Source organism: Nicotiana sylvestris, chromosome 8 (genome assembly GCF_000393655.2).
Source record: "Nicotiana sylvestris chromosome 8, ASM39365v2, whole genome shotgun sequence".
NCBI classification, from domain to species: domain Eukaryota; kingdom Viridiplantae; phylum Streptophyta; class Magnoliopsida; order Solanales; family Solanaceae; genus Nicotiana; species Nicotiana sylvestris.
In genome coordinates this window covers 170,834,593-170,857,210 of record NC_091064.1, presented here as the reverse complement: position 1 = coordinate 170,857,210, position 22,618 = coordinate 170,834,593, and the positions used below count along the sequence as shown (strand labels likewise).

The following is a 22,618-nucleotide window of genomic DNA, read 5'->3' as shown; positions in this document are numbered from 1 at the left end:
GCTAAGGTTAGACCAAACACTTACCTCGAACTTCTACGGCCAACTCAAGCCTCAAACACCGCTTTTTCTTTAGAATTCGCCTCCAAACAACTCGTATCTAGTCCAAATTGATTTAACAACATCAATAAATGCTAAAGAATTCATACCCAATGCTTAATTATAGGTTTTCTATCATTTTTCCCAAAAAGTCAAAAATCGACCCCGGGCCCGCTTGGTCAAAAATCAAGGTTCGGATCAAAACCCGATCACCCATTTACGCACGATCCCGAATATGCAATTAGTTTCGAAATCCGATCCCAAAACGAGGTCTAAATTCCAATTATTCAAAAAGACCTAACTCTACCCAAAATCCCAAATTCTACCATGGAAGAACAATATTTAAGCTTGAAAATCTAATGGGTGTTGATGGAAAATGAAGGAGATGGATTGAGGAACACATACCTATGATTTGGTGTTGATTTTACTCTTCAAAAATCGCCTAGGTTCTGATTTTGGGGAAGGAGATGTGAGAAAATGGGTTATTCTCGTTTCTGTTACTGTTTAAAAATAACTGGACCGGGAACCTATGCGTTCACACTCAATTGAATGCATTCGCATAGGATAAGGGGGGATTGGGCATTGCGATCGCAGGGCAGGGAGTGTGATCGCATAGAGGAAAAATAGGTTTCCCTTCCCAGGCCTAATTTAACCCAGTGCGATAGAGGGAGAAGCATTGCAATCGCATAGAACAAATAGTGACCCCCAGAATTAACTCTACGCAATTGCGGAAGTAGTTATGCGATCGCATAGCACAAAATAGGGCCCCCTGAAATTACACTATGCGATCGCGAACCTACCTATGCACAAAAACCTGGACACTAGCAAACAGCAGAAACACCAATTTTCTAAGTCCAAAAATTCTCCGACACCTATCTGAAACTCACCCGAGCCCTCGGGGCTCCAAACCAAACATGTACACTACCTCAAAAATAGCCTACGGACTTACTCGTATGATCAAATCGCCAAAAATAACATCTTAAACAACGAATCTAGCATAGAAATCTAAGAAAAATCTCAAAACTTTCAAAGTTTCAAATTTCACAAATACGGATCTGAATCACGTCAAACGACCTCCATTTCTTACCAAATTTTACAGACACAACTCAAACATCATATTGAATCTGCACCGGGCTCCGGAACCAAAATACGTGCCCGATACCATAAGTTTCAAATATAATCAAATTTCCAAAAACTCTTATATTTTCAGTAAAACAATTTCTTTCAAAAATTCATTTCTCGGGCTTGGGACCTCGGAATTCGATTCCGGGCATATGCCCAAGTCCCATATTTTTCACACGGACCCTCCGGGACCATCAAATCACAGGTCCGAGTCCGTTTACCCAAAATGTTGACCAAAGTCAACTTAAATTCAATTTTAAAGCCCAAATTAACATTTTCATCATATTTCCACATAAAAGCGTTCCGAATATACGCCCAGACCGAGTACGTAAATCGAGGTGAGGAAAAAGGAGGCTTCTAAGGCCTCGGAACATGAAATTTACTCGTAAATCAAGTGATGACCTTTTGGGTCATCACATTATAACTATGTGACCAATATTTAGTAAGGGTAGTTTAGTCATACTAGGTATTTTTGTATAGGATTTAGCATTTTCTTAATGGGCATGCTAAAAGAAAACTGGTCACTTATTATGAACCGAAGGGAGTAAGTTGAAAGAAATCGCCTACTGCTATTTTTGCCTCTCCTAAAATATGAAACAGAGATCTCATGATTATTAATCCACTTAATTAAGCACTAGGTCCACTCTTAGGTGTATGTTTGACAATCAATTTTACTATAACCGGATTATCACTAGAGTTAGGGGAATACCAATCAAACTGAAAAATCTCACCAAATCGGATAGTCAAATCAAACCGATTAACAACTTGTTTGGATGGTTGTTACTCATTGTATTGTATCGTATTGTTCGATGTTTGTTTTGATTGTTACTTAAATTTATTGTATCGTACCGTTAAATCCGTCGTTACATAACGACGAAATGTGCCACTTTATGTAACGACCTATTTGGTGTGGTCGCGTCGTTACCTTATCTTTTTCTCTCAATCTCACCCTTCATTATTATTAAATAATTTTATTTTATCATTTACCCTATTTTTTATATAATAATTTTACCCTGTATCATAATTTTTTTTTATAATATTGCAAGTTTATTCTTCATATTGCTGGTGTGTGATCATGAAACGATGACAAACGATACAGTGCAATGCAATACAGTACGATACGATACACTATGAAACGATAGGTAACAATCCAAACAAGCTGTAAAAAAATTCGATAAGGTTTGGTTTGATTTGATTTGGTATTGAGTTAAAAAATCCGAACCAAACCGACATATAAATATATAATTTTTTATATATACTTTTAAGACTTTTATAGAATTTTCTTTAAAAAAAATGTCTAGAAATATTTGTGATTCTCCTATGGGATGTAATATTTAGTTAAATATGAAGTGTTTCCATATGTATTAACTTTAAAAAGAAATCGTGCAGCTTATGTTAGTTGATTCATTGCTATTGATAAGTCGTAACAATGAAGACCAGATGTTAACCTGTGTTATCGTACTAAAAATATCTTAAGAAAACGAAGGAGGAGAAGGATGTGGAGAAAGGGGGCTGAAGTTGTTTAAAAAGTGGTTACAAGTTAAAACTTTTTTAAAAAATGGGTATATGTTAAATGGGGGCGACCAAATAGGGCGCCCCGTGCAATTTTTACACTTGCGACCAAACTATACCAACTTACATTATTGGGTGTTTGGATTGGTTTTTAGGCTAGTCAAATCAACTTTTAAATTCTTTTTAACCTTTTTTTAGTATTTGGCAAAGCTATAAAGTGCTTAAAATAAATTAAAAACTGCTTAAAACAAGCCAAAGAAACAAGCTGACCAATCTCAACTTATTGCTTTTTGGCTTAAAAACTATTTCTGCTGAAAAGTCATTTTTATAATCTAATCCAAACAGACCCTAAGTGAATTAATGAAGTAAAACAATGTTAATTAACTATGGTTTATTGAGAAAAATTATGCAAAGCATCCAATGGTTTTGCCAGCTTGATTTACTTTAATATTCAAATTACCTAAGATTACTTGATAATGCATGAGTTTTTCTACACCAAGTGAAATTGACATATAATATAATAACTTAGAAAATAGAGTAATAACGTATATGTCTGTTCTTATATTTAAACTCATATATAACCACTAACAATTGCCCTAAAGGATAGTGGGGGAAAAACAAAGAAAAAGCACATACAAAGGTGTAACCTCAAATAACCTATACATTTTACCTCAAATCACATTTAATTTATGTGCTTTTACATCACTTAATAAGGATAAATCAATGTGATTCGATGTACAAATGAGGATGTGGATAAATATAATTTTCAAAGGTTTGAATTCGAACGTTGAGCCTTATACTATGGGAGGGCAATCCGGTCCACGAAATAATATTCTGCATCCATGCATGGTCCAGGGAAGGGTTGTACCTAAAGGTAGGGGTGTTCATAAAAACCCAAAAAATCGAACCAAACCGAAAATCAAACCAAGCCGATCAAAAAAACCAATACTTTTTGGTTTGGTTTGGTTTTGGTTTTGAATTTTAAAAACCGATCAAACTTGGTTTGGTTTTGGTTTTAATCAAAAAATAACCGGAAAAAACCGAACCAAACCAACTAAAGGAGTAGCTATTTCAAATTTATTATTACACCTATATATATGTATATTTTTATACAAAGTTTCAAAAATTTTATGACGAAAGTTAATGGTTTGCACTTTTAGTATAGTTCTTTACCTTTACATTCTAGTTTGATTGGTAGTTTTCTTTTGTTAAGTGTAAGAATCCATTTCATGTTTAAAAAAAAATATATTTTTAATTGAGTCCTTAAATTATTCATCACCATTTGATTCAATTATCATCAATATATCTTAGTAAATAATAGATTTCTCAAAGGACAATTGATTTGATAGTGTTACGTTGAAAATATGGTCGCCAGAATATGTGTTTGGTAGTGTATGTCTTATATTTAAGAAAAAACCGAAAAATAACCGAAAAAACCGACTAAACCCGACATTAACTGAATCGAGAAAAAACCAACTTAATTGGTTTGGTTTGGTTCGAATATTTGAAAAACCGACTTACTTGGTTTGATTTCTTTTTAGGGAAAAACCGAACCAAACCGAACCATGAACACCCCTACCTAAAGGGAAATGATGTATGCAATCTATCCTGAGTATCAGTGGCTGATTCCACGACTCGAATCCATGACCTATAGATCATGCAGAGACAACTTTATTACTGCTCCGAGACTCTCCTTAAGCTTTATACAATGTGAATTCGAATTAATTGCCATTTCAAATTAGATATAAAATACCTTAAAAAATAAATATTTTTACTCTGAAAATGCACATTGGCTCAGACAACTACTAATATGTTATTAAAAAATCGAAAAAAGGAAATAAAAAGTGGAGTGCATGACTTATTACGCAGAGGTGTCGACACAGTGGAGCTCATTCTCTTGTAAAACAAGCGACTGTATCAAAGTCTCCCCATCTCCTCTCTCTTCTTTCTTTACTAATAATGTCGACATCATTCCCTGTATCTTCTTCCTTTTCTCGTCCCCATCTATTTTCCCTTTCTTTCTTTCTTTCTTTATCCATTTCTAAATCTTCCCTACTCCCTCCTACAACAACAACAGGATTTATAAAACAGACAAAAGGTGTTTGTTCTCGTCAAGATTTATTACAAAATTCACCACTTTCGTATAATTTTGGTCAAGACCCTTCAGCTATATATAGAGATTTGTGTTAGTGTTATGCTTTCTCTGTTTATTACGTAATTGGAAATAGAGCTTTTGAGGGACAAATTCCCTCTCTTTTCCACATATCCCATGTCGTTCACTGAGGTTCGTTCTTTCTTTCTTCAGTGCCCCCACACACAACCCCAAACCCCTGTTCCCTCTTCCTTTTTATTCTCTTTTTCATTGCCCCATTTGTCTTGAAAGTTGTGAGTTTTATTCTATTCTTTGTTATTTGTTAATTTCAGGATCTCGTGCCCTTCTTTTTTATGGACCCAAAAATTAGAGAAAAGACCGGGGCTTTCTCAGGTAAGTAATATTTTGTTACCCCATTTTCTTTTCTTTATTTTTCTTTGTAATTGTTATGGAAAATGAGGAAATTGAATCTTTACTTCTGGGTTTTGCTTGGTTTGGTTTGTAATTGATGGAGAATTCTCCAAATTACTGTAATTCTTTTTCTTGTTTGTTTTATGTACCACTTCGATACTCTGTGTGACTGTGTTGAGTCAGTTTAATCACTTGCATCCAGTTTGGAAGTTCATTACTGTTTTGGATTATCTGTTTATTATAGGTTATAAGTAGTTCACTTTTTGAGTCTTGTGATTGAAGTAGAAATTCTTTTTTGTATTAAGTGGTTTTTAGTTTTGTAATTCATTCATTCTCACTCACCTTTTCTATAAACAGTTTGGAAATTCATTCATTCTCATGTTGTACTGATCTTGCTTTTTATGAAATGATGGGGTATTGAATTCCAAATTTGAATTGGTACTAAAGGTCTCTTTTGTATTTTCTTCGTATACGTCTTGTCTTCATTTGCTCTGCACATTCGTTATGTCTGTTTTGGCTGTTGAATCTCACTCATTTACTAAATCTTGGAAAGGGAAAGGAAGAAAAAAAAGTGAGCTTTAGTTTTACTTTGTCAAAATGGAGTTCTTGCCTAAGGTTGCGTACACCCTGAATTACGTAGCGAACTCTTTTTTATCTATTTTCATGTATTAGGTGGAAAAGTACAGATTCCTTTGACTTCCATTTTCTAATGAATTCATGTTTCATATCAAGATATTTGAAATGTAGGGAAACTTTTGTTAATGAGGAGAATTCTTGTAGTGTGGTTTTAAGGAATAAACAGAAAGAAATTTGATAGTTCTTTATTGGTTCAATACCTAAATTGTGTAGACATTTAAATGATTCCGACACTCTCTTACTGTTCCTTTGGTCAAAACAGATACCGTTATGCTGAAACTTTATCAATCTGTTTCCAATATTACCTGCGGCAGTGCTGATGAAGAGATAGAAGGCTGCCGAGACAGCTCGGCTGCTCTTACCCTTAAAATCGTGGCTATCTCTGCCATCCTAATAGCTAGTACTTGCGGAGTTGGTATCCCGTTAGTTGGCAAGAAGCATCGGTTCCTCCGAACTGACTCTAATCTCTTTCTTGCTGTTAAAGCCTTTGCTGCTGGTGTCATCCTCTCTACAGGCTTTGTCCACATATTACCAGGCGCCACCTCATCATTAACTAATCCTTGTCTTCCGAAATCTCCTTGGTTGAAATTCCCTTTCGCTGGTTTTATCGCCATGATGGCTGCATTGACTACCTTGGTGGTTGACTTTGTTGGGACTCAGTATTATGAGAGGAAGCAAGAGAAACAAAGCCAAAAAGATCAGATTGATTCAGTGGATTTGGTGTCAGAATCAGCTATTGTACCAGTTGAACCAAAGGCAGGGAATGAGAAATTGTTTGGTGAAGAAGATGGTGGTGCAATACACATTGTTGGGATGCATGCACATGCAGCTCATCACAGACATAGCCATTCACAAGAACAAGGGGCATGTCAAGGGAACGTGAGGGAGCATTCCCATGGTCATTCGCACTCCCATAGCTTTGGTGGTGGAGATGAGGAAGGTGGAGGGAGGCATGTTGTTGTTTCTCAGGTAATTTTACTTGCATATTTTTACATGTCTTAGGCCTTTCTCTGTACTTCTCCACTTAAGTTCGTTCTGGTTGGATTGGGTAAATGTTGTGTCTAGAAGGTTTTTGATTATCTCATTGGTTGTAGGTTTTAAAGATATGAATTACATTTTCTCGATGTCAGGATTTATGAGAAAGAAAATGTTTGGGCTTCATATATATCATGCTGGTAAACTTGATACAGAATTTTCTGAACGACTTGTAGTATGAATGGTTTACCAAATTTACTACTTATAGGTTTTTGCGGAATTAATATAGAGAATTCATATAACCAACTCTTAGGGATTGAGACATAGTTGATTGATTGCAACTGCTTATATGCTACTGATTCCTTGAGCTTTGATAAATGCATTTCTATAAGCGTATGCGGAATTACACTATTTCATTTTCTTCTAGGTTTAGCTAGATATTCTGCTAAATTATTTTCTAATTGTTTGGTGTTTAAGATTTTTCACCAACCTTTGAGATACTGCATATATTGTAATATGAAATCTAACTTCACGTAGAATATTACCTTAAGTTTGCTAGCCATTCGTTGGCCTATAGGGTGCCCATCGTTAGATATTTTGGTGTGGTGTGTGTCAGTTCACAGAATGGTTTATGCATTCACAGACTAGGGATTTGCTTATGGTTTCTCATAATAGCAGATTCTTGGGGGAGCTTGTTTCTTTAATGTATTACAAGACCGGAACCAACTTTTTACTTTTGTTTAATTGGCAAATGAGCAAAAGTTTCATTACTCAAAGTTTGATTTTCCCCGTGTTTGTGAAGATACATTGTTTGTTTATACCTGTCAGTTTGATTGTGAAACTTGGTCATTATAACGACTTTCTTGTATGCAGGTCTTGGAGCTGGGAATAGTATCACATTCTCTCATAATAGGCATAGCATTGGGTGTTTCAGAAAGTCCATGCACAATTAGACCCTTGCTCGTGGCCTTATCGTTCCACCAGTTCTTCGAAGGTTTTGCGTTAGGAGGTTGCATCTCGCAGGCACAGTTCAATTCCCTCCGTTCCACTATAATGGCAACGTTTTTCGCGGTAACAACACCCTTGGGAATTGCTATAGGAATTCTAGCTTCTTCATCTTACAATCCACATAGCCCAAGAGCTTTGGTAGTGGAAGGGAGCCTTAACTCTATATCTGCTGGAATTTTAATCTACATGGCTTTAGTAGACCTAATTGCTGCAGATTTCTTGAGTAAAAGAATGAGCTGCAATACAAGGCTTCAAATAGTATCTTATTTTGCACTATTCTTAGGGGCTGGACTCATGTCCCTTCTTGCAATATGGGCATGATATTGCTTTTTTATTATATGCATGTAATAATTTTTTTTTTTTTGGCTAACCAAAAAAAAAGTCAAGCAAGCAATTGTTTACCATATCTTTTTTTCCTGATTTTACTTTGTGAGCCCTCGTTGTGGAAGGGTGCTTTTGTAATAGGTATGGCAACCCTGTTAGTAGGGTTGAAGTTGAAGTTGCAAACTGAAAAGAGAAAAGAGAAATATTGCATTTAATTCATGCAATCAAAATAATATAAAGTTCTTTTCTATGTAGCATGAGTATTTGATGGGTTTTAGGCTGTGAAACTAGGGGGTTCATTTGGTAACGTGGATTCCCAATGACCACTGATTCGAGTCGCTGTTGCTGTACACAATTCATTGGGAAACTAATTCATCATCACTTACTTTCAGGCCTAGTACACCCATAAGGGGTGATAGCTAAGTGAGTCGGCCACTAGTTATTCTAACTCTAGCCCTAGCGTTCGTCTATATAAACACCATGTTGGAAACATAAATGTTGTTGATTTTGATTCAAAATACATTTTTAATGATAAAAAAAAATTACATTTCTATATATAATGCAGTTTTACACTGTGATATACTTTAATGGTGTTTTGGATGTTAAAGCATAGGGTGGATGCATTAAAATATCACGTTATACTATAACATATTAAAGAACCGCATTATACATGCAAGTGCTAGCTGGTGCAATGGTTAAGAGATAACTAAAAAGTTAATTTTGGCCTTGAGGTTTTGGGTTCGAATCCCTACACCACCACATGGTCCTTTATTTTCCTATTTGGTTTAAGTATTTAGATATCAATACTTTAATAGAGAAGCCTTTTATTACTTCTTTAAAAAATCAACCGACATTTTTAATAGTTGTTATTTTGTATTATATGTAAAACAAAATTATTTTTTTCTTCTTTTATTTTCAAATTAGAATTATGAGTTTTATTTTATAGTTAAAATTTTCATAAGAGAATAATATATATATATATAGTTTAATCTATTGGTTGAGTCAAAATCAACAACATTTAGGTTTCGGACTCATGTTGGAAGGCACACAAAAATCATCTTATAACGGCTAGAGTTAGAAATTCTCTGCATTCATTTGATGGGTTTTAGACTAGAACAAGGTTTTTAATAACATGGATTCTCAATGACCAGTGATTCAAGTCGTATTGCTGCAGATGATTCACTTCCGCTAAGGAGTCCTTTACTTATTATGTCCATATGTTTGCAGATATGGCTAAACTTTTACTTTATTCCTTGTGAACTTTGACAAAAAAATATTATCCTCATCAATTAATTAAAACGTGTAATTTTTAGTCCATTTATACAGAAAATTATATGATTTGTTGAGACTATTATACCATAAAAATATGGTATAAAAGTAAAAATTCAGTACGTAAAATAAATTTAATAGATGTATACTTGAAAGAATTCATATGTAGAAGGACAGTAAATACTTACCCACACCGGTGTTTACACCAAACTATATTAACTCACTATGGTTAATTAATTGAACTAAACATAACGTTAAATGTAATTAAGCAGATTTCATTAGAGGAAAATATCATAAGGAGCAAATTTAAAACTTAGCTATACAAAATGATGTTTTTGAAGTATAATGACCAACACATCTAACATTCATAATTATTACATTATTATAAAACAGAATTTACATCTTCAAAACCAAGAAGAAAACAGTTACATGTTGACCAAAAAAAAAAAAGAAAACAGTTACATGAATTTTATAATCATAAATATTTAAAAATATGATAATAAAAGAAAACTAAATACTAGTAATACTTAGTAGTCTCTCTTTTTACAAGCAAATTTGTGCAGCCTCATAAGTCATTCTACCTAAATAGCCTTATACTAGCCTGGCTTTGAATTTCAGCTCTGCAATCAAAATATCTGTGCTTTCTCATTCCTACCCTAAAACATGATCCCTTTAAGCTTGGCCTGCTTCTTCCTTGAGAAGAGCTGCTCTTTCTGAGTCAATGAGGAGGAGCTTCCCACTTACTCTGATTTGTGCTTAGACTTCACTAATCGTTGTTTTCATCATTTCTTCATGTGTTGTTTGACTTAAAATTTATATTGTAAAACACTGCTAGTCTTTAAGGCATTTGAGTTCTGAATTTGACGTCTTAAATAATGTCAATTTACAAAATGGCTTGATTACCAAGTTTTTGTCACAATAGATCTCTTGCATCTGCTCACATCCAGTAGCTCACCAGTTAGTGATATATATTCTCTCTTCTCCTCGTTTGATTCATTACTTTTTTTTCCTGATAAGCAGAATTAATATATCATTAAACTGCTCTAAGAAAGTACATTCATATATTAGCTTAAGGACTTGAATTCCACATTATAGGGATCTACAGAATCCACTGTTTAACCCAAAAATAAAGTTTTTCATTAAAAAAAATCGGGTTACTGATAACCAAAATTAATTCACTTTCTTGGTAATCTGAAGAATAAAAAGAATAACGAAAATAATAGACAAGGAAAGAAAACTCAAAGTAGATCGCTAATCTCTCGCAAATTGCGGTTTGAACCTTTTGAATAAAGTAAAAGAATAATTGCATATATTGATAAAAATTAGGATGCCTTTACAAATGAGGATCAGGTCCTTATATAAGGATTCATATTTTTAACTGTTTCCATACTTAATTCTGGCTAGTTAATGACATTAATTGTTTTGATTGTCCGTTACCATATAATTGTAACGGTAGCATTAATGACTGAGGATTTTTCATAACCACGATCAATGTCGATTTCCCTTCTTTATTTATGACAGTTTCAAGAACTTTCCCTCTTTATGGTCTTCATCCGTTTTGTACCTATTTCTTCTTTTCCAGCTGTTAGGTCCGATACCTTTTTTGGCAAAACGTCGGGGGAATTCTGCTCGTGCCTTTTTATTCTTCTAATTTACTTAACTAGATCTGCCACTTGTCACCTTGTTGTTGATCCACGTGTCATACCCCCTTTTTCCCACCAATGCAGATAATCCCCTCACTTTCTGAATATTCTTAACTGAATATTCGGGAAATGGTAGGTATTCATGGTGGGAATTTCTTTTCGCCTTTTCCCGATTATCATAATGCCTTTTTCAGAATCGATGAGACATAACATGTCCATTTAATGTTAAAGACACATGTCCCATTGTAATTGGCTTCGCAGTTTGCAGTGCCTTTTTAGGGTTTTTCTGCGGCTGCCCCAGTCATGAAGTGATGGTTCCATGATGACAGTTCATAATGACTAACTCTGATGACGGTTGCTTTCTCCTATAAATACATCATCACACTTGATTTCGAAAGTCCCTTCCTTCTTCCTTGCATTCATCTTCCTAACTTCTCTTATAGTTCTTCATCTTCTCCCTGTGCTTCATCCATTAAAGATGTCTTCTCGTTCATCGAATCCTTCTTCGTCATCAGACCCATGTAAAATGGTGATTGTTGATGAACTTCCTCCCTTTACAGCCCTATCAAAAGCAGGAGAGGTGGTAAACTACGTAGTTTAGGTTTGTTGACAACTCGTAGTTCGACCCCTCAAAGTAGTACTGCTAAGCCATCATCTTCTAGGGCTAGAACACCCACAACACCTATATCTTCTTCTTCTAGAGAGAAGGATCAGAACGAACCCATGCGAGAACCTACTATTTCTGAGATTGTCCCACAAGAGTTCTCTTTTGTATCAGATCGTAAAGTTATGAAAAAACAGGTTTTGTCCATGGCTTCTCTTAACCCTGCTGATCATTACCCTAACTTAATTACCCCATGCCTTCTTTCCTTTGTTCTACGTGAATGTCATTAGAAACCTAATTTTCAGTGATAACTCCTAGTGTTAACCAAAGAATCACCTCTTATCATGTATGTTATTATTTTGTTTACACCTATCCTTTTACTTTAGGGTTTACTCCTCCCATTGATCCCGTGATCATTGAGTTCTGTCGCTACTTCAATATTTGCCTTGGTCAAATAGGTCCCATCGTGTGGAGGGTAGTTTCCCCTTTTACCTTCCGTTATTTTCTCCACCTATATTCTCCGAAACTCTTTCGTGTAGGTGACTATGACCGTGTTTGGTATGCTCGATTTGTTGCCACCCCTACTCGTGAGCTAATGGGTTATGAACACATGACTTTTCTAAAAAGTGGAACTTTGCATGTAAGTGTTTTTCCTCTTATTTCCTTACTTTTCTTGACGTTTTATTTTTCTTCACATGAATGTATGTTCATTTTTCAGCAATCATGGAAGTCGTTGAAGAAATTGTTAGCTACCGTGATTGGGTAGAAAATATGCTGACCGTTGCTCCTACGGAAAAGTGATCTTGGAAATTTCTTTCACAAAAATTTTGATAAAAAGTGAAAACTCACAGTAAATTTTTATTCCCATGGTTTCCCTTCTCTTTGTTTGTTCCTTAATTTTAATGCATATACTTTTTCCCTTTTTTAAGGTTTGCCATTCATGGCATTAGCCCCACTTCTGTTCCTTATGTGAGGCTTTCTGTAAGCTCTACACAAGAACAAATTTTAAGCGTGTGAGGAATGTTGAAGCTCGTGGGTTTGAAGATGAAGAGGATATTGAAGAAGGTTCCTTAGTGAAGAAACCACGAGTGAGAAGGCATGTGGTTTCAGATGATGAAACCCATGTATCTCAATAAGATAGACGAGCAATCTCTCTCCGTCTTTTGGTTTTACTAATAGAGGTGGATTTGATAGATACACGTTTATGTCCTTAAGAGCTTGTTAACAATTGTCAGTCCATTCAAACTGATTTTGCTTTTTCACTTAAAGCTTTTTTCCGATGACTTGGATATAAACTTTCCAAGAGCCGCTATTCTACCTGTTAATCTCTGTACTTCTTTCTTACTCGTGAGTACATCTGGTATTTCTTCAATAGCTTTGATTTGTGCGGGATTTACTTCAATACCTTTGTTAGAAACAACAAAACCTAAAAATTTACCTGAAGCTACGCCAAAAATGCACTTTTCCGGATTCAACTTCATGTAGTACTTGTGGAGAATTTTAAAGATCTCAGCCAAATTTTGAAAATGATCCCCTTCTTGTGTTGACTTGACCAACATATCATCTATGTAGACCTCCATAATTTTTCCCAGGCGTTCTTGAAATATTTTGGTCACAATCTTTGATATATGGCTCCAACATTTTTCAAACCAAATGACATTAATTTATAGCAATAAGTCCCCTATCTATGATATATAAGGTTTTTTCCTCATCTAAAAGGTCTATTTTTATCTTATTATAACCAGAATAAACATCTAAAAAACTTAAAAGCTCATGATCTACGGTAGAATCAATTAATTGATCTATTTGTGGTAAAGAAAATGAATCTTTAGGGCAAACCTTGTTTAAAACAGTATAATCTACACAGACTCTCCATTTTTCATTCTTTTTTGGAACTACAATAGTATTAGCTAACCAGTCAGGGTACTTTACTTCTCGTATTGAACCGATTTTGAGAAGTTTTTGTACCTCATCCTGGATTAATTTATTTTTGAAGTCCCCCTACTTCCTTTTCTTTTGCTTGACAAGTGGGCGCAACAGATCCTCATTTAGCTTATTGTTACATCTCGCGTTTTCGTACGTTAAAGTTTCGTCCTCAGTTAATCGACGTAGACTCAATGATAAGATTATCTTGAAGTTAACGTATTTATGATATTTATAACAAGCGATAAGTAAGTGTCATGAAGGATAAAAGGGTACACAAATTAAAGAAAACGAGTTTCGTGGAAGATGGCCGATTTGGGATAAAATCCTGGGTCGAGCGATAATACCCGATAATTATAGACTAGTACCATATAAGGTACCATATGACTATGATAGAATGATGTATAAAGTGTATTAAAAATAAGTAGAATTTTAAGTAATTTGAAATAATTTTTAATTATGCGGGTAATTTGTTAATTACCGGGTAACGGGACATTACCTAATTAACTAATAAGTGGATAAAGTTTAATAATTTCTACCTCTCAAAACGTAGAAGCTAGCCACATTGTGAAGAAATGACTAAGTCATTTCTTTGTTAGGTAGCAAAATGATACACCTTCACTCCATTAATTTCCATATTCACTAAAGAGTAAACCATAGGGTAATAATCATTCTTACATTAACGTTTCTTTCAACCAAACCTAATGTTAGCCATTTATATAACATCTTCCAACCAAATCCAAAACGTTAACCATCTTCAAAGCTTTCAATAAAGATTCATTTATCATATCTTGAAATCAAGGTCACAATCAGAACGTTAGAAACGTTTAAATATTCAAGCTCCTACAAGATATCAACAACGAGACTCTTGCAATCAAATTCTCCTACAAGGGATATTATACAGATTTTTCCCTATTTCAGGTATGTTAAGGCTACCCCTTCTTTCCTTTTGGCATGATCCAAATTATACAGAAGAAATGAGCAAACACACGGTTTCCATAAATTACTCTATTTATAGAAATACTAAGGGTATCTATATTCTTGATTCCCCATGTGAATTATTATTATCTTCTGTTCATGAGTCCCAGAAAAATATGTATTTGATAATGTTTATCCGAAAGGCATATTGATTTTTATGGCATTCCAAGAAAATTTTATTAACGTATTTCTTATGCTTTTCATGCATTTATACATGTACATTGACCCCTGACCAGATAGCGTTATATATGCGTATATATGTATATTATACTTATATGGGATATGGAAAAAGGTTATGACGTTATATACGCACCACCACTTGATCAGTTGGTATATGTTGATGATGTTGCCCATAGTGGCCGAGACGATATGATGGAATACCCACAGAGGCTTGATGATATTATGTACACATATACCTATTCATGACATGACATTTATATGCACGTGCATGACATTATAAATGTTTCAGGATTTATAAAGTTATTCAGATTTACAAATGAATTTCTTTATTCTATGTTTCATCTATGTCTCTTATGTGCTGATTTTCACGCCTTACATACTCAGTACATTATTCTTACTAACGCCCTATTTCTCGGGGCATGTGTTTCATGCCCGCAGGTGCAGGTGGGCAAGTCGACGGTCCCCCTTCTTAGGATCCTTGATCAGCGAGAGTTAGCGTGCTCCACTTGATCCAGAACTGTTTTTTTGATTTTAGTACGATACGCTTATATATATATATATATATATATATATATATATATTGTGGGTATGACATGGCTCAGCCCCGTGTTTGTACAATTGTATTTCTATTAGAGGTCTGTAGACAGTTATGTACAATTGGATAGTATGTGGCCTTGTCAGCTTTTAGTTTTAGGTATATAGTTGTCTATCACGGCCTTGTTGGCTCGCCCACTGTAATTCGTACGTATATGTATATATGTCTTTTGGACAAGCTTTCCTCGCGCCTGTTACTCTCGTAATTCAGCACATATTATTCATGTTTATATCTTAGTCACATGCTTAAGGGTGTTCGATAGGTAGGACTCGGGCACTCGTCGTGGCCCATCGGTTTGGGTTATGCACAAAAGTGGTATCCGAGCAGTTCTGTCCTAGGGTAGTCTACAGACCGTGTCTAGAGAGTCTTGTTTATAGGTGTGTTGTGCACCACACTTATAGACAGTAGACTACAGGACATATAGGATGTTATCCTATATTTTTATTGCATATCGTGCGAGATAAGAGTTTATGTTCCTAACAATATGTTACGTTTTTAGCGATGCCTCCGAAGACTACAGCCGCCCAGAAGGGAAAATCAGTGGCTGGCAAGACTACTAGTCGAGCGCCACGAGTTACCAGGGCTCGGGGAGAGTGTCATAGTGAGATTCTATCTCAGACTTCACATACCCCGCCCTTTCCAGAAGAGCTCCGAGGGGCACCAGCTCCAGTGCCCGCCCCTATACGTCCAGCTCCTCAGCTAGATGCACCGGGTCAGGAGATGAGAGATGCTATTCAGCTATTAACCCGATTAGTAGCCGCATAGGCTCGGCGTCAGGAAGTAGGTATTGGTCATGCAGATAGGTTCGTCAGTGTGAGGGTTCATGACTTCATTAATATAGACCCTCTGGCATTCACTAGGGTAGATTCAAATGATGACCCTCAGGTATTTATTGATAAAATGTAAAGAACGTTAAGGGTAATGAAGGCTACTACGACTGAGTCAGTTGAGCTAGCCTCCTATAGACTCCGAGATGATGCAGTTAATTTGTTACGAGTCTTGGGAACTGTCCAGAGGTGAGGATGCCCCTCCAGTAGTATGACAGGAGTTTATAGAAGCTTTTCTTTGTCATTATCTACAACCAGAGATTAGACGGGCCATAGTTGATAGGTTCTTGACCCTTCGACAGGGTAACATGAGTGTTCGAGAGTACAATCTTTAGTTTGATTCGTTGGCTAGGTATGCTCCCACTATTGTATCTAAGATGGAGGATTGGGTTCACCGGTTTGTGATGGGATTAGAGCCTCACTTGCTTAACGATTGTATATCGGTCTCACTTCAATCAGACAAGGATATTTCTCGTATTCAGGCATACGATCAGGGTGTAAAGAAGCGTAAGTAGAAGCAAAGGATGGATCGTGAGCATGATAGGGCCCAGAATAAGAGAGCAAGGTCTTCGTGTCCTTCTGGTGAGTTTCGAGGTGGTCAGAGGCAATAGTACCCGAGGTATCTAGGCCAGCCATCGGCTAGCGCAACCCTTTAATTTAGCGGCAAGAGATTTGATCGTTTCACATATTCAAGGACTGGTAAGAATTTCAGGGCCTCAGGTTCTCAGTATATGGGTGAGTCAAGTCAGATGAGGCCGCCCTTGCCACAATATGCTTAGCAGCATGCCGGGCAGTGCTGTATGGGACTGGGTGTTTGTTATACTTATGTTTATTCGGGCCACGTTATGAGGGATTGTCCGACAACGGGTGATACAAGCATAGCTTAGCCAGAAGGATCTGTAGCTGGTTGGTCATCATCAGTTCGCCCCCCTAGGCAAGGTTCACAAGTACTAGTGAGTCGTGGTAGAGGCAGAGGCAGAGCATCTAGCTCGAGCGGTCCTCAGAATTGTATTTATGCATTGGCAGGATGACAGGACCAAGAGTCATCGTCTGATGTTGTTACAAGTATATTATCAGTCTCATCATATGATGTATATGCATTAATTGACCCAAGTTCCACCTTATCATATGTTACGCCATTGGTTGCTAGTAAGTTTGGAATAAAACCTGAATTGGTTAAACCTTTTGAGGTGTCTACACCTGTTGGGGACTCAGTGATAGCTAAGCGAGTATATAGGGGTTGTATAATAGTAGTTCATAGTCGAGCTACTATAGCGGACCTAATCGAGTTGGATATGGTAAAATTTGATGTTATAATGGGTTTGGATTGGTTGGCTTCTTGTCATGCCAACATTGATTGTAGATCAAAGATAGTCCAATTTCAATTTCCATGGGAGCTTATTTTGGAGTGGAAAGGTAATACGGCGTCGCCGAGAAGAAGATTTATTTCCTATCTCAAGGCAAGGAAGATGATCATAAAGGGCTATATTTATCACTTAGTTCGAATTCTGGATGTGGATGTAGAGTTACCAACCACTCAGTCCATCCCTATGGTTAATGAGTTTCCCGATGTTTTTCCCGACGAGCTTCCAGGTCTTCCGCCAGAGTGAGAAATTGAGTTTGCTATTGACCTACTACCGGATACTCATCCAATATCTATTCCTCCCTATAGAATGGCCCCCGTAGAGCTGAAAGAGTTAAAGGAATAACTAAAGGACTTGCTTGAAAAAGGCTTTATCAGGCCTAGTATATCACCGTGGGGGGTATCTGTGTTATTTGTGAGGAAGAAAGATGGTTCCTTACGGATGTGTATTTATTATAGACAATTGAATAAGGTGATAATCAAGAATAAGTACCCGCCCTCGAGGATTGATGATTTATTTGATTAGTTACAAGGTGCCAAGTGTTTTTTAAAGATATACTTGAGGTCTGGGTACTATCAGGTAAGGGTTAAGGAGGAAGATATTTCGAAGACAACATTCAGGACCAGATACAAGCAATTTGAGTTTTGTGTTATGCCGTTCGGTTTGACCAATGCCCCAGCAGTATTCATGGATTTGATAAACCGTGTGTTCAGGCCCTTTTTAGATCTTTTTGTAATTGTTTTTATCGATGATATATTGGAGTATTCTCGTTTAGAGGCTGAGCATGCAGATCATCTGCGTACTGTGCTCAGAGTTCTACAAAAAGGGAAGTTGTATGCAAAATTCTCTAAATGTGAATTCTGGTTGAACTTTGTAGCTTTCCTTGGGCATATCATTTCGGGTGAAGGCATCCGGTGGGATATATATATAATAACTTTATTATGATATGGTTTCTGTTGTTATGCATGTCTATATGGTTATCAAGTGAATTGGTAAAAGAAACATATGAAACTTGAGATTGGAAATGAAGATTAGCTTAAGTCACTTCTATGGGGTTGTATTGCCATTGAGGGCTGTTGTAAGCTAAATGTAACTTGGATTTTGACTTGAAGCTACTGTAGGAGGCATGTATATTGTATTCTTGCATGTGCTTAAGGTTATCTTGATGTTGATTAAGTTAAATGGATGAACTAGACATGAACTAGTGAATAAAGTTGCTAATTAAGGATAGTTAGAGTTGTGGATTATTTTCTTTATTATAAACATATGGTATAAGGCTGGAATCATTGATTAATGAATTAATTATCATGTCAATGATACTATTAAGTTAAAGTAAGAAGTATATAAGGGGTGATATGGGGTATACTGATTCCAATTGGAGCTTGCCGCTCGTCGTGAAGTAGTTGTGACTTGTTATTGATAATTACATATTGTTGGATTGCTCTGGTCATTGTTGTTGATATATGGTATTGGATAAGGCTCTTGTTACAGGATAGATACTACCAAAATTTACATAAATGATCTACTAGTTTAAGTTGCGGACTTAGACTTTACTCAACACTGATTTTGAATCTCCTTATGCAATGGTAGATTGAGTTGAGTTGTTTGAAGAATTTCTTGGAAGGTATTAAGGACTCAATGGAGTTAAGGTATGTTAAGTCTATCCCTTTTTTCCTTTTGGCATGATCCATATGATACAACAAAACGAGCAAGCACACAACTTTCACAAATGATTCTATTCTTAGAAGAACTAGGATTGCCTATATTCTTGATTCCCCATATATCATACTATCATATCGTATGTTCATGGGTCTCATGACATCCCGAGAGATCTTATTGACTTACTTCATTATACATTGCATTCATTTATACATGTATATTGATCCATGACCAGATGTCGTTACATATGCGTATAATATATGTATATGGGGTATGGAGAAAAGTTATGGCATTATATATGCACCACCACCTGATCAGCTGACATAGGTTGATGATTTCTCCTACAGTGGCCGAGATGATATGATGGGATGTCCTCAGAGGCTTGTTGATATTATGAATGCATATACCTATGCATGGTATGACATTTATGCGCATATGCAAGACATTATAAATTTTTCATGATTCACAGAGCAATTCAGACTTACAGGTCGAGTTCTTTACTCCATGTTTCTTTCATGTCTTTTATATACTTCTTTCATGCCTTACATACTCGGTACTTTATTTGTACTGACATCCCTTTTTTCTAGGGACGCTGCGTTTCATGCCCCACAGGTCCCGATAGATAGGTTGAGAGTCCTCCTAGTAGGCTATCAGCTCAGCGAAAGGTGTTTGTGCACTCCACTTGCTCCGGAGTTGCCTATTTAGTTAGTATGATTTAGACATGTATTGATTGGTATGATGGGGCCCTATCCCAACCTTTATGACATTTATGTATTCTTATAGGCTTGTAGACAGATGTCATGTATATGGATACTTGTATAGCCTTGTCGGCCTATGTTTTTAGTATACAAATGATCATGTCGGTCTTATAGGCCCATATGTCACATGTATAAGTTTGTATTACATGTTGGGTTGTCCTATTTCTAGTATTTCCTTTTGTTTTATTCTTGTTATCTAATGACACCCCTTCTTCCCCATTTACCCTTGATGGTATAATAAAAAAAATATATTACGTTGGTACTCGGTTTGGTAAGGCACCGGGTGCCTGTCACGGCCCATCAGTTTGGGTCGTGACAGAAGTGATATCAGAGCAGTTTTGTCCTAGGGAGTTTACTAACTGTATCTCGTAGAGTCTTGTTTATGGATGTGTTGTGCACTACATTTATAAGTAGAAGGCTACAGGGCATTTAGGATTGTCACTCTTTCTTCCTACTCTAGATCGTGTGATAGTGCTCAATTATAATAATTCAAACTCCTAAATTCTATTTTATGCGTAATACAATGATACCCACATCTAGAAAGATAGTTGGTAATAGATTGAATATGGTTGTTGAAGAGTTGAGTCAGAGAAACTTGCTTTTGCATCATGCTTAAGATGAGTAAATGTGAGGTCTTCAGCAGATCATGTGTGTACTAAGATGTGTAAGCTTCTTGGTAAGGAGCCCTAAGGTAAGAATATCTATCCACCCATATGGTAAAGAGAAATAAGAGAATTGGAAGGTAGATACAAGTTTCAGCAAGTAAAAGAAGCAAAAGGAAAAAAGGTAGGAGGTACCTAGTTAATGAAGATTATTTGTATTTACAATTAAGATAGAGAAATACAAGCATTCTGAGTTACTTTCAACAGTAACAGAGTTATATACAATTGGCCACACCCATCTCAGTTATGTCTTATGGGAGCTAACAAAATATAGTTTAAGAGAAGAATGGGATATCAAGATTCAGTTGGTGTTAGAGTAAACCAAAATGGTGGATGGATTGTTATCATTAGCTAACATTTACAAAGGTAGTACATATGTGGAAATCGATCTCCCTATGAGGCACCTAGATGGTGAACTCTAGAATAGTACAGTCAGATTTGAATACTAGAATATTCAGAACTTTCAGAAGATAGGCAGTGGTATCCTAGAGTGGATAAATATTTACCATAATATGACTTTAGCCCCTAGTAAAAAACAAGGAGAATTTTAGGCATCCCGAAGAGCTAGTGAGATGAAGCAAGGGAGCTAAAAGTGAAGAACATTTTATTGAAGTTTTCAGAATAAAGTGATAGACAAAAATATTAGCCGGAGAATTAGAAAAGAGTAAATGAAGCATCATGAGTAAGATGTGATAAATAAGTGATGATAGTAAATCAAAATATGACCGGATGACAGTGTCTATAGTCAAGTGAAGGAAAAGACAAAAGGTGACAAGACTTGAGGCAATAAAAAAGTATACACCATAAATTCATATCCCTATTTTGAGAAATGAGCTGGTGACTCTAGTGTGATTACCGGAAGGAAATGTTAGGCCCTCGGAGTAATAGAAATCAGTATGGGCTAGTGAGAAAGATACACTAAACATGAATTAGGGATCAGAAGGCTTGATAATAGTAGACATCAAGAGAATTTTAGAGATCGCATTCCGGTTAGAATGAACAACAAAAGAATAACCTTTAAAGGTCATTCAGTAAGACACTTCCCTAAAGCAAGCACAGTGAGCGGAGTTAAGTTTAAGGGACTAAGTGTGCCAGTTACACCCTCGTTCGTAAGAACTTCGGTTATTCTTAGTATAGAAGGGTTACCACAAGACAAGTAATATGTCAGTAAAGATGTAAAAAGACGCCAAAGATGAAAAGGTAACTATGGAATAGTAAAGGAAAAATGTGGTAAAAGGCTAAAGGAACGAGATTGCATTTATTCAGATCCTACAGATATGCTACGATTACAGAACATTATGCAAGCACGACATCGGGGAGAGGAAGTAAGGGTTACCTAGGGATGTTATTAATAAATAAGTAGGAATGAAAACTTGGTACATATGGATCCAGTACGAGAGGTAAGTTAAGACAAAGGACATACCCCAAGAGGGGTTACGCAGAATATAGTTATGAGAATGGACCAACGAGTAATATGTAGTTGATTCAGAAAGATCCTAGTTATGTCTATACAAGAGGTCTTAGATAAATCAACAAATCATGCAAGATAAACATAGTGAACCCCAACATGGTGAATTCAGTCTCGCAGATATGGCATCATGATCCTTGAGAATTTTTCAGATAGGAATTGGAGGTAGTGATCTCGTCCAATTCATACCTCAAATCAAGGTTATAAAAATATTAATTGCAATAGTAATGCCCAAGAAGAATCAGGATCGATTTCCACAATGAGCTATATATGAGAGTTAGGAGTATATATTTGCAAGGCCCCAGAAATTTTGCTAAGTAATTTAATGTTTCGTGGTGATGAGGTAGGCTCATGTGTTTTCAAATTATAGAAAACAAGCCACGGTGCAAAACATTTGGGTTGTACATTGCATTAGAGAGTTATAGGTAAATTGTTGCAGAAAATGGCCTTTTTGCGGTCCATTTTGCAACGGCAAAATCACTTCGAGGACCGCATATCCGTCGCGGAGTGAAGCAAAGAATATTCAATCTTAAAATACCATTTTACGGTCGCAAAATGATTTTGTTATTGCA

At 36.1% G+C, this 22,618-nt stretch overlaps 1 protein-coding gene across 1 annotated transcript; it reads left to right on the top strand.

The window, feature by feature from the left end:
• The first annotated feature begins 4,622 nt into the window (after positions 1–4,622).
• Positions 4,623–8,370, top strand: LOC104214739 (zinc transporter 4, chloroplastic). Its single transcript, XM_009764447.2, has 4 exons — positions 4,623–4,954; positions 5,095–5,155; positions 6,072–6,778; positions 7,658–8,370. The coding sequence occupies exons 1-4, from the start codon at positions 4,940–4,942 to the stop codon at positions 8,111–8,113; spliced, it is 1,239 nt and encodes a 412-aa protein (XP_009762749.1). The 5' UTR covers positions 4,623–4,939; the 3' UTR covers positions 8,114–8,370.
• The last annotated feature ends 14,248 nt before the right edge of the window (positions 8,371–22,618 follow it).

Excerpts from the sequence above, each read along its gene's own strand:
- LOC104214739 (XM_009764447.2), top strand. Across the intron at positions 5,156-6,071 it reads AAAGACCGGGGCTTTCTCAG|ATACCGTTATGCTGAAACTT; the intron begins GTAAGTAATATT and ends TGGTCAAAACAG. Across the intron at positions 6,779-7,657 it reads GGCATGTTGTTGTTTCTCAG|GTCTTGGAGCTGGGAATAGT; the intron begins GTAATTTTACTT and ends TCTTGTATGCAG.